Source organism: Phocoena phocoena, chromosome 4, assembly GCF_963924675.1.
Source record: "Phocoena phocoena chromosome 4, mPhoPho1.1, whole genome shotgun sequence".
Taxonomy (NCBI): domain Eukaryota; kingdom Metazoa; phylum Chordata; class Mammalia; order Artiodactyla; family Phocoenidae; genus Phocoena; species Phocoena phocoena.
Window position 1 is genome coordinate 74,226,572 of NC_089222.1, and position 11,585 is coordinate 74,238,156.

The 11,585-nt window shown below is 51.8% G+C and overlaps 1 protein-coding gene across 1 annotated transcript; it reads left to right on the plus strand.

Annotated features, from left to right (window-relative positions):
• The first annotated feature begins 823 nt into the window (after positions 1 to 823).
• Positions 824 to 11,133, plus strand: ZDHHC19 (zinc finger DHHC-type palmitoyltransferase 19). Its single transcript, XM_065876798.1, has 8 exons — positions 824 to 1,022; positions 1,373 to 1,494; positions 2,052 to 2,191; positions 3,028 to 3,200; positions 3,606 to 3,711; positions 9,638 to 9,723; positions 10,068 to 10,272; positions 10,911 to 11,133. Exons 1-8 carry the CDS (start codon positions 883 to 885, stop codon positions 11,028 to 11,030), a joined length of 1,092 nt encoding a protein of 363 aa, XP_065732870.1. The 5' UTR covers positions 824 to 882; the 3' UTR covers positions 11,031 to 11,133.
• The last annotated feature ends 452 nt before the right edge of the window (positions 11,134 to 11,585 follow it).

Here is an 11,585-nt window from a genome sequence, read left to right on the forward strand (position 1 = left end):
CTGCAAGAGAGGCTTTGAATGCAAGTATCTGGCATTTTCAGGTTCAGTTAGGATGGAGAGTCTTTGCCCTTCATCAAGACTTACAGTTCAGGGATCCTCCAAACACAGAGGGGTTCAGATGCTCAGTGACTAAAATAAATGACAAATATCAGTTGTACGTAACAGAAAACCCAGTTATTTTCTCACATAATAAACAGCTCAGAGGGAGGCGGTTCAAGGCTGGGGCAGTGACTCAGTATCATTATTGTCATTCTGTTCGTGTCCCATGTTGACTTATTGCCTAATGGGTCGAGGTGGACCAAGCCCAGCACGTCCAGGTTCAAAACAGGAAGGAAGGGGCAAAGCTGCACCAACTGTATCTTTTCCCCCTTTTATCAGGAAAGCAAAAGCCTTTCTAGAAACCCTCAGACATCCACTTATGTCTCATTGACCAGAATTGTGTTGTGAAGCCAAACCTGGAAACAAGGGAAGATTTAGCTGCCTCCTCCCCCAAAGTGCAATTTTGTAACAACAACAAGGAAAAAATGGAGCTAGAACAATGAACACCGTTTGCTTTAGCACTGAGCCTGAAAGGTGAGTAGCACCACCCAGCTTCTCCCCACGTGTTGCTCTAATCTCATGTAGTCTCAAACCTCGCAGGGGCAGGACCTCTCTGTCCCCAGCACAAGTAGGGGTATGGTTTGCTGTTGGAAGTAACGGTCACAGACGGCAGACAGGGCTGCTGAAGAGCCCCTAGCCCCCACTCTCCTCAGCCTCTGTGATGTCACACTGGGACTTCTTTCCATCCACCCTGGGCTGTGGCTTCTGAGGCTGCTGTGGCCATGGGGCTCCTGGAGCCAGCAGTGGGGAGGGAGCCTGGGGGCCCTAATCTCCCCTGGGGCCATGGGAGGGCCAGCCATGGCGCTCTTGAAGGAGCCCCATAGCCCGCCTCAGGCCCCACCCCCCTGGATCCTCCCGAGCCTATTTGCCGCCTTCAACGTGGTGCTGCTGGTCGTTTTCAGTGGCCTCTTCTTCGCATTCCCGTAAGTCTCCCACACAAGCTGACAGCTTTCTTACAGAGCAACAGAAAGGAAAACACATAACGATAATACGGAGGCAGGGAGAGTACAGAAGAGGGGTCAGGGAAAGGAAGAGGTTCTAGGCAGAGGGAACTGAACGTGCGAAGGCACAGAGGTATAGAGTGCTTGGTGCACCTGGGAGCTGCGGGTGGCTGGTAATACTCGATGACCTTTGGTAGAGTTTCTATAGATCTGTCACCAGCCTGGATATTTAGACCAGGATTTATGGTCTGTGGGTCCTGACCCGGTGGACTGGGTCCTGGGGGGAGCTTCAGGCCACCCCAGATCAGGGCTGACTCCTGCTCTGGTCTCAGTTGCAGGTGGCTGGCCCAGGACGGGCAATGGGCCTTTCCCATCATCACAGGCCTCCTCTTTATCCTCACCTTCTTCAGTCTCGTTTCACTCAACTTCTCAGACCCTGGCATCTTGCATCAAGGTGAGACATTGGCCCCCTGGGAGAAGGAGGCAGCACCCGAAGGGCTCCTGCCTGCTGGGATGACTCCTAAAGTGCTCCTTCCATCTCCCCGCCTGGGGCCTCAGGACCCCTTCACCCCATGTCCTCATGTGCTCAAGCCCTGCATCTGGCACTTCACTTCTCGAGCCACGGAGGTGTGGAAAAACAGAATTTTGGAGGTTTTCCAGTAGCCTTGGAGGGGAGGGCTAGGGTAGGCTGGGTAGAGAAGCCAGCTCTTCACAACCACTCAGTTTCCTCTTCCTCCTTCCTACCACACAGATTCCTTAAAGCATTGCTCACACTGGCAAAGGCCTGAGTTCTCAAAGAACTCCTCGGGCTGGAAACCCACCTTCCCTTTGACTGCCAGCCTCTCTAAGCTTGGCCAGCTTGCTCAGTGGGGACTAAGGATTCCCCTGCCCACCTGGTCCCCACCCTTCTTGGAGCCCAGTGATGCTGTGGGGCTGCGTGCCCACACCCTTCTGCTGCAGCAGACTGACGGAAGGGCCTCTTGCTGCTGCTCAATCCCTTTCCCATGCCAGGCTCCAATGAACAGGGCCCCACGATGGTACATGTGGTATGGGTGAACCACAGGGCCTTCCGCCTGCAGTGGTGCCATAAGTGCTGCTTCCACCGCCCACCCCGGACCTACCACTGCCCCTGGTGCAACATCTGTGTGGAGGTAAGTGCCCCTCTCACCTGCCCACCTACCCTCCCAGCACCTGCCTGGGACCAGGAGGCCCACTCACACGGGGGCCTGTGGTCAGTGTGCAACTACTTCCAGGACTGCTAAAGACCAAGGGTGGCAGTAATTTCCAGTCACTCTTGGTCACTCATACAAGTCACTGCCGCTGTGCCTGCACCTTTCCTGGGAGGCTGGCCCTTTCTTGCACTGGTGCTGACATGCAGAGGGGCATCCACAACTATGCTGGGCCTGGTCAGGCCAGGGGAAGGAAGGATACCCCTGACTTATCGAGGGCTCACTGACACTAGATGCCCGAGGCCCTCAGGCAGGTTGCAGGCCTGGCCAGGGGAACTTTGCCTGTCCTCTTCTGGCTGTCCAGGCCAGAGGGTCTCCTGGTCTCCTGGGCTCTAAGTGCACAGCCTGCAACAGTTTACTAATGTGCTGTCTTAACTGGTCCTTACAACCCTGGGAGACTGGCTGAGCAAGGATGTTATTATTAGGCTCATCCAGTGGATAAGAAAACAGAGGCCCAGAGATATTCTATGTCCTGCCTGAAGTTACACCAGGATGTGTCCCAGAGAAGACTAGCAGGCCCCGGCTCTAAAGGTCTCTTGACATGAAACTATGTGAGCCACAGAGCAGTATGGTGCTCTAACCACAGAAATGCCAGAGTGTTAGGGACTTTGTGGCTCAGTGTCTCCCTAGGAATGGGAGCCAGTGCATGAGGCCAAGGGCAGGTGGCTTAGAGGGTGGGGGTAAGGCCTCAGATTTGGGGGCGATGGAGCCCGAGTCAGAGGTTGGGTCCTCGAGGTCCCCCTCTCTCTCTCACCTAGGACTTTGATCACCACTGCAAGTGGGTCAATAACTGCATCGGTCACCGCAACTTTCGCTTCTTTATGCTGCTCATCCTGTCACTATGCCTCTACTCAGGTGCCATGCTGGTCACCTGTCTGATCTTCCTGGTGCGCACGACCCACCTGCCCTTCTCCATGGACAAGGCTATTGCGTATCTGCTGGGCTGTGGGACCCACGAGGGGAGCTGTGGGGAGGGCGGGGACAGCGGAGGAGGGGGGTCACGGGGAGGGCGCGGTGCAGAGGTAGTGGTGGGCGGGGTTTTCCGCGAAGCCGCTCGGGAGGACCAGTGTGGGACTAGGTGACGGTGGGTAGAGTCGGGCAGGTGGGTGGGGATAGGAGGAACTGCGAAGGGGTGAGCATCTAGCAGGGTCAAGGAGGGGAAGTGCTAGAGGTGGCACAGGGGCCTGGACAGCAGGGTGAGGTGAGGTTTACACTGGGATAGAGCGCAGAGAGAGGGTGGGCGGGGCTCGTGGGCGGGGCAGTTTGGGGTCGGGGTGGGTGAAGGGCGGGGCCAAGGAGGACTGGCCGGAGGCGCTGTTCCTTAGCCGGTGCGCAGCATCGTGGTGGCTGTACCTGCCGCCAGCTTCCTGGTGCCACTCTTCCTGCTGCTGCTGATCCAGGCCATGTCGGTGAGCGCGGCCGAGCGCTCCTACGAGGGCAAGGTACGTGGGGCCGAGCGGGGCGCCACTATATCGGGCTGTGGGTGGTCACCTGGCCCCTTCCGGACTTCCGCACTTTCCGCTTTCTGCTACGCCCTGGTCCTTGATGGCCTGACTTCTCTCGAAGGTGCCTCATTAGCCCTTCCAGACCCAAATTCAGCTCAGATCTCACGTCCTCCTGGAGCTCGGTGGTCACTCTCCTTCCTGGGTGCGCTGCGTCGAAGGTGCGCTACTGTGTGCTAGGCGCGTGCGCATTATTTTGAGCTATGGGCGGGAAGGTGAGTAAGGCTGCCTCCTGCGCTTGTGTTGACAAGGAACCGGAAATCAGAGTAACCCTCGTCAGACACCCGCGAACACTCTGGGAGAGGGGCCTGCCTACGTTGTGTAGCACAGACTCAGAGAGAGCACTGAGAGTTCAGTGAGGACTTCAGTGTAGGGTAGGACGTGCCACTTAGTGGTTTCGGACGGGCATAAATCGAGGGAAGGGCATTGCAGTGATGGGCAAAGCTTGCAGAAAAGCTGGGAAGCCTGAAAGCCTGTGGAATGTTGATAGGATGATGAGGAAACAGTTCTATTTGGAGCAGCTGTGGCATGGGCAAGTGGTCTGCCTGGGATTGGCCAGATTTAAAAGGCAAAGAAGTCAGGTGGATAATTTAATCTTGGTGCAGTGGAAACCCGGGAGCCTTGATAGGGTTTTTTTCTTTACATACAGTAAAACTTACCCTTTTACGTGCACAGTTGTGTGAATTTTGACCAACTCATAAGTCCTGTAACCACCGCCATAACCAAGATTTAGAACAGTTCCGTCAACCCCAACACCCCCACCCCCAAATTCCCTCATGGCCTTTTGAGTCAGTTTCTTTCCCTATATGCAGCCCCTGGCAACCACTGATTTGTTTTCTTTTTTAAAAAAATGTTTATTTTTGGCTGCGTTGGGTCTTTGTTGCTGCACCGCGGACTTTCTCTAGTTGCGGGGAGCGGGGGCTACTCTTCGTTGCGGTGCGCAGGCTTCTCATTGCGGTGGCTTCTCTTGTTGTGGAGCATGGGCTCTAGGGCACGCAGGCTTCAGTAGTTGTGGCACACGGGCTCAGTAGTTGTGGCTCGCGGGCTCTAGAGTGCAAGCTCAGTAGTTGTGGCGCATGGGCTTAGTTGCTCCGTGGCATGTGGGATCCTCCCGGACCAGGGCTCGAACCTGTGTCCTCCGCATTGGCAGGCGGATTCTTAACCACTGTGCCACCAGGGAAGTCCCCACTGATTTGTTTTCTATCCCAATAGTTTTTCCTTTTTCAGAATCTCACATAAATGTAATCATAGCTTTTTGAGTCTGGTTTCTTTCACTTAGCATAATGCATTTGAGATTCATCCATGTTGTTGCCCACATCAGGAGTTTCCTCCTTTTTATTGTTGTGTGGTATTCCATCATATAGCTGTGCCACAGCTTGTTTACCCATTCACCAATTGAAGGATATTTGGGTTGTTTCCAATTTGGGGTGATTATAAATGAAGCCACTATAAACATTGGTGTACAGGCATGTGAACACAAGTTTTCATTTTTGGGGGGGTATATACTTAAGGCTGGCATTGCTGGGTCATATGGTAACTGTATATTTAACTTTATAAGAAACTGCCCAATTGTCTTCCAAAATGGCTGTACCATTTTGCATTCCCATAAGGAATATATAAGAATTCCAGTTGCTCTGCATCATTAACATTTGGCTTTGTCAGGTTTTTAAAAAAATTTAGACAGTCTAATAAATGTGTAGTGACATTTCATTGTGGTTTTAATTTGTATTTTCCTAATGACTAATGATTTTGAACATCTTTTCATGTTCTTATTTACCATCAGTATGTCTTAGATTAAATATCTGTTCAGTCATTTGCCCAGTAAAAAAATTAGGTAGTTTTCTTAATATTGAGTTTTAAGAAATCTTTATTTATTTAGGATTCAGACATGTATTTTGCAAATATTTTCTCCATGTCTGTGGTTTGTCATCTCATTTTTCTCAACAGTGTCTTCCAAAGATCAGAAGTTTTAAATTTTGAAGTATGTTATCAGTTTTTTCTTTTCTTTTTTAATACATTTTCCTTTTATTATTATTTTTATTTATTCATTTATTTGGCTTTGCCAGATCTTAGTTGCAGCACATGGGATCTTTTAGTTGTGGCACGTGGGAACTTTAGTTGCACCATGCGAACTCTTAGTTGCGGCATGTGTGATCTAGTTCCCTGACTAGGTATTGAACCTGGGCCCCCTGCATTGGGAGCACAGAGTCTTAGCCACTGGACCACCAGGGAAGTCCCTCTATCAGTTTTTTCTTTTATGGATTGTGCTTTTGGTGTGTAATTAAGAAATCTTTCCTTAACCCAAGGTCACAAAGATTTTTCTCATACGTTTTCGTTTAGAAGTTTTACAGTTTTAGGTTTTATATTTAGGACTATGATTCATTTGGGGTTAAATTTTGTATATGATGCAAGGTATGGGTCAAGATTTTTTTTTGCTTATGGGTTTTTTGTGTTTTTTTTTGCGTATGGGTTGTTCACCATTTTTTGAAAAGACTATCCTTCCATTGAGTTGCCTTTGAACATTTGTCAAAAATCAATTGAATATAGAGGTGTAGGTGTATTTCTGGACTCTCTGTCCTTTTACCGTACCATACTGCCTTGCTTAGTAGCTTTATATTGTCTTGAAGTCATACAATGTGAGTTCTTCAACTTTGTTCTTTTTCAAAGTTCTGTCGGCTATTCTAGTTACCTTGATTTTCCATATAAATTTTAGAAGCGGCTTGTCAATTTCTGCAAAAAATGTTTGCTGAGATTTTCATTTGGATTGTGTTGAACGTAGAGATCAATTTTGAAAATGGACATTTTAACAATATTGAGTTTTTGAACCCATGAAAGTAGTGTAACTCTCCATTTATTTAGGACTTCTTTGATTTCTTTCATTAGTGTCTTACAGTTTTCATCATGTAGATCTTGACTACATTATGTTAGATTTTTTCTAAGTATTTCATTTTTGTGTGCTATTATAATTTTTTAAAATTTCATTTCCATTTCTTTATTATTATAAGAAAATACAATGGATTTTTGTATATTAGTCTTGAATCTTGCAATTTTTGTAGGCTCACTTATTAGTTCTAATAGTTTTTTTGTTGATTCTACATAGAAAATTATGTCATCTGTGAAAAGGACAGTTTCATTTCTTCCTTTCCAACGTGTATGGCTTTATTTCCTTTTCTTTTCTTACTGCATTGTCTCGGACTTTCAGTACTGTGTTGATTAGGAGTGGTAAAAGTGAACACCCTTGCCATGGGATTCCTTCCACATGGCAATGACTTGACTAAAGGCTGTTTTAGGAAGACTGTCGTAGGTCACATCAATGAGGGAGGGGCTGGAGACCTTGAGACAGCTGAAAGGACAGAGGAACCCTCTTTGCCCACCATGTCCCATCCTTCCAGTCACCACTTAATCACTCCACCCCACCCATATCTGGTTCCCAGCCCACCTGTGACTCCTGTGTGCAGCCCTGACTTATCAGCTCCCTGTGGTCTGCATGTCTCCTCTCTCCAGCCTCAGTCCCTCATTTCAGCCTCTCCTGGGCAGCATCCTCCCTTCCCACATCCTGTGGTTCTTCTAGCCCAGGTCAGGCCATAGGCCTGCCCTCCCTCCCCTGCTCAGATGGGGCTGTCCTAATCCAGGATCTCCAGCCTTAAGAAACCTAAATGTGATCTGCACGCTGTGATTCACCAGGCAGGGCTCTTTCCCGTTACCAGAACCCATGTCAGGCATTCTTCACACACCTCAACTTTATTTCCTTCTTACCTCCATCCCTTGACCACAACTTCTGCTGGGCCACTTGCTTAGATCACAAGGGCTCTGGAGCCAGACCACATAAATTCAAATCACAGCTTCACAACACACCAGCAGGGAGATCTTGGCTGTGTTACTTAGCCATCTGGTACCTCAGTTTCCCCATCCGTAAAAGGGGACAGCATGGGTTAATGTGTGTGAGATACATAGAACAGTGGCTGGTGTGAGTAAGTGCCCCATAGGTCATCATTATTGCCATTCCTTCCCATCATCAGTACACATGTTCTTGTCTCTCACATCTTAAAAACAAAGCAAACATCCCTTAACATCACAGGCCTCCCCTGTTGTACTCTCCCCTCCAGCGCAACCAGATTTCCTGAAAGCATTGGCTGTGCCCACTAGCGTCGTTCTTCACCCTCCTCAGCCCACTTCAGCCCAGCCTCCGTCCTCACTGTCATACTGATGCTGCACTCTCCAAGTGGCCAAAGCCAGCGGGCAATCCTCAGACTAATCTTTCCAGGCTGCACAGAGCAGCATCTGAAACAGAACGTACCTGCTGTGGCCCTTCCCCAGCCTCTCAGGGTCCAGCTCTCTCTGCTGCCCTGGGCTGCTGCTCCCCTGCCTGCACCTTGGACTGTTGGCCGGGCTGCCTGCTCTTCTCACCAATCCCCTCTCTGTGCTGCCCTGACCACTCCCCAACTGCCCTCAGCACCCTGAAAGTTAAGGCTGGCCTTGTTGTCTGTGGTGTGTCCTCAGTCCCCAGAGCAACGCCTGGAACAGTGTTGAGATCCCCAAATATTTATGAACAAATGAGTGAACCTTCCAACAAAGGAATCCATAATGCTTTGGGAGAGAAGGAAAGAGAGAAAGAGAGAGAAGTCTGACTCCCCAATCCCTGGGGAAGAAGGGGAGAGAGAGCAGAGGCAGCAGGGAATTGGGCAGGAGATGGGGTGAGTAGATACCCACTTTGGTTTTGGTCTGTGGAGCATGAGGGCGTATGAGATACAGAACTGGAGCAGGAGACCAGGCCTGAAGCCGGTGAGAGAGGACGGTCTGGGAACTTCCGAGCTGTTGGATTCCATTCATGGATGAGGGTCCCATGTGGGGAGAGGAAGGGCTCTACTTTATTAGTCAGTTCTTATGAATTCATTAAACAATTCCCATCCCTTTAAGCACTGAGCAGTCAACATTTTTCTATTCTTTGTGTACATCTAGTAAGTCAAAATTTATTTCTCTAGATTTAAAATTCTGATTGTAAATTTAATCAAACTCTTCTAACCATTTAATTAAAATTGAGAGTAGAATGCCAGTTTCCCTTAAGTTCTTGAAACACCTTAAAGTAGGGAGAACTCAAAAAATCACAATGGTTAAGGGCATGGGACACAGGGGAGCTGGTGGTGGGCAGAGGTGCTCTTGGGCCACTTCAGGACGTGACAAACACTTTGTAGCTAAGGCTCTTGAGGTCCCCATGAGACTCAGCCTGTGCTGGGAAGGAGGAGGGGGCGAGGCTGATGGGCAGAAGGAGGCGAGGAGGAGAAAACCTGGTCAAGAGTTTCCAGGGGAGGACTTGACCTTTGGGCTTGACATTGGTCAAGCATTGGGTGCTCAGGAGCTTCAGCCCAGATTTCCAAGGCCATGTGATTTTGCTTAGGGAAATAGGATTAGGCACCACAAACTGTCCTTCCAGATAGTGAAATTCAGTGAAGGCACAATTTGAGGAAAGAATGAGATGTGGGAAAGTAGAGGAGTTGAGGGAACATGGGTGGAGAACTGTCTTTGGAGTAGTTTATCAGCAAAAGGAAGATCCGAAAGGATCTGGAAGGAGGTAGCAGGAGGATGTGTGTGGCCAGATGAGACAGTGGGGGAGGACAGTGCAAAAGGGGATACAAGGTGATGGGGAGGGATCCCTGAGCAGGCAGGAGAGGTGGGTGCAGTGCCAGAGCTGCTCAGAAGTGGGCTGGGGATGCTGCGCCTGACTCTCCTGGCTCCTCTGTCCTTGGAGTCTTGCTGCAGCCCTGGGCTGAGCTGACCGGTGAAGGGAGGGCCAGTGGGGGTGGCCTGCCCAGTTTTGCTGGATCTGAGCTCTTCTTCCTGTCCTCGACACCCCCCCATCCCCGCCCAGTGCCGATACCTGGAAGGACACAACCCCTTCGACCACGGCTGTGCCAGCAACTGGTATTTAACAATTTGTGCACCGCTGGGACCCAAGTGAGTTGGCAAAGCAGAGGCCTGAGCGGTGGCCCCTGGAGCGGGTGGGGCGGGGTGAAGCTGGGGCGTCTCCACTGGCCCCTTAGCATAGCTCCCAGCACCTTACGCTCACTATTCTCCTTCTTTTGGAGTTTTCTCCAGGGTATTGTGGGAGCATCTGGAGCTTCCCCTTCCTTGCCTCTGTGGGTTCTTGCTCCAAGAAATGGGGTTAGAGGGGCATGGCAGCCTGGATGAGATTGGTGACAGCTCCCTGCAGGGCCATGCCCAGGCTGTGTGCTCCCCAGGCTGAGGGGGACAAGGCCAGGAGGGCCACAACCACTCGCATCTGGCTTGTTGCTCCCCAGGTACATGGCCGAAGCTGTCTGGCTGCAGAGAGCAGTGGGGCCTGATTGGGTGCCCAGGCAGAACCCTCACTTCCCGATGTGCCCCTCCACGCTCAGTCCCCCAGACCTCCCTGGGCCTGGGTCTGGCCCCCAGTCCCAACCTCTGGGTCTCGACCAACCAGGCAAGGGGCCCCCAGGGAGTGGTGAGGCTGCAGCCTTCCAGGAGGTGAGGAGTGTGTGTGCGTGCGTGTGTGTGTGTGTGTGTGTGTGTGTGCAGCGTGCATGTGTGCCTGTGTGTGTTGGGAGGGGGCGTCTGCAGATTGTACAGGTGTTGGGAGAAGCCCCCCAGTGTTGGGCTGGCCCTGAAGCTGGAGCACTTAGAGCTCGAGAGAGGGGCATTATAGGCTTGAAGAGTGTTGACAGTAGAGTCACAGGCCTCCAGAATACACCAGGGGTCCCCGGAGACACAAAGGGAAAAGGCCGCACCACTCACTTGCTGGGTGGCCTTGGGTCAGTCACTTACCCTTTCTGGGCCTCAGTTTCCTCAGCTATTTATGAGGCTTGAGACTAGTCCAGTGGTTTATAATTGGTGGGGGCGGGAGAGGGGGAATTCCTTTACTTAAAGGCACCTTCTACTCTGAAGCCCAGTCTATGAACCACGTGGAAGTGGAGCATTAAGAGTGATGTAGGGGTTGGTAACACACAGCCCCTCCAGAGCCCCTGCAGTGACATTCTGGGGTGCCATCCCACTCCCTTTGCTCTGCCTGTTGGTGGGTGACAGTCTGGGCAGTTTCTTGCTCCTCTATGGGTGGCCTGCGGGGCGGGGCTTAGGGAGAGCCCCCATCCCCCCCACCGTGTGTTTAGCTCCACGCCAGCCCGGTGCTGCCCCTGCTGCGGGAGGCCCCCAGACGAGGCTCCGCCTACCTCTTGACCTTTCGCACTGGGAGATGCCAGAAGCCCCCGCAGCCGAACCTCACCTCCTGAGACCTTTTGGAGACCTCTGTGCCCTGCCCTTGCCCACTCGCCTGGCGGGAGTGCTGAGACCCCCCCCCCCCCCCGCAAAGCCCATTAAATACCCTTTGCCTACCTCCTACAACTGCCCTGCTGCACTGTCTGTCCTCGATGCGAGGGAGTGTGGATGAGGCGGGCTCTGAAGGGCTGGGACGAAGCCCCTGGGGGGGAAGAGCCAGAGTCCTCTGCGACCTCGGGCAAGACACTCAACCTTGCTCTCATCCTTAAAATGGGGCAACCATAACAGCCACAGCGACGGCTGGAGACGATGGAAGAGAAAACCCAGCAATGCCGGGTGTGAGCCCGAAGTCCCGCCTCTGCCCTGCAGCACCCCTATCTGGCTGCAGGGGGCGCCCGCCACCTGGGAATTCGCCAAGCCTGGCCCGGTCCGGCCGTGTCCCCTGGAGCCTCGAGGGTGGACTGGTACCCCTGCCTCATCCCGGGTGGCGGGGGTGGGGGGCTGTGGGCGTGTGTGTGAGTATTCTCCGTCACAGACCAACCCTGCAACTTTCCTGCAGGTGGGTCTCA

What these genes read in the sequence shown, in the direction of transcription:
- ZDHHC19 (XM_065876798.1), top strand. Translation starts at nt 883, where the DNA reads ATGGGAGGGCCAGCCATGGCGCTCTTGAAGGAGCCCCATAGCCCGCCT. An exon ending in GGTGCAACATCTGTGTGGAG is followed by an intron (nt 2,192 to 3,027) that starts GTAAGTGCCCCT and finishes TCTCTCACCTAG; the next exon opens with GACTTTGATCACCACTGCAA. An exon ending in AGGCTGCAGCCTTCCAGGAG is followed by an intron (nt 10,273 to 10,910) that starts GTGAGGAGTGTG and finishes CCGTGTGTTTAG; the next exon opens with CTCCACGCCAGCCCGGTGCT.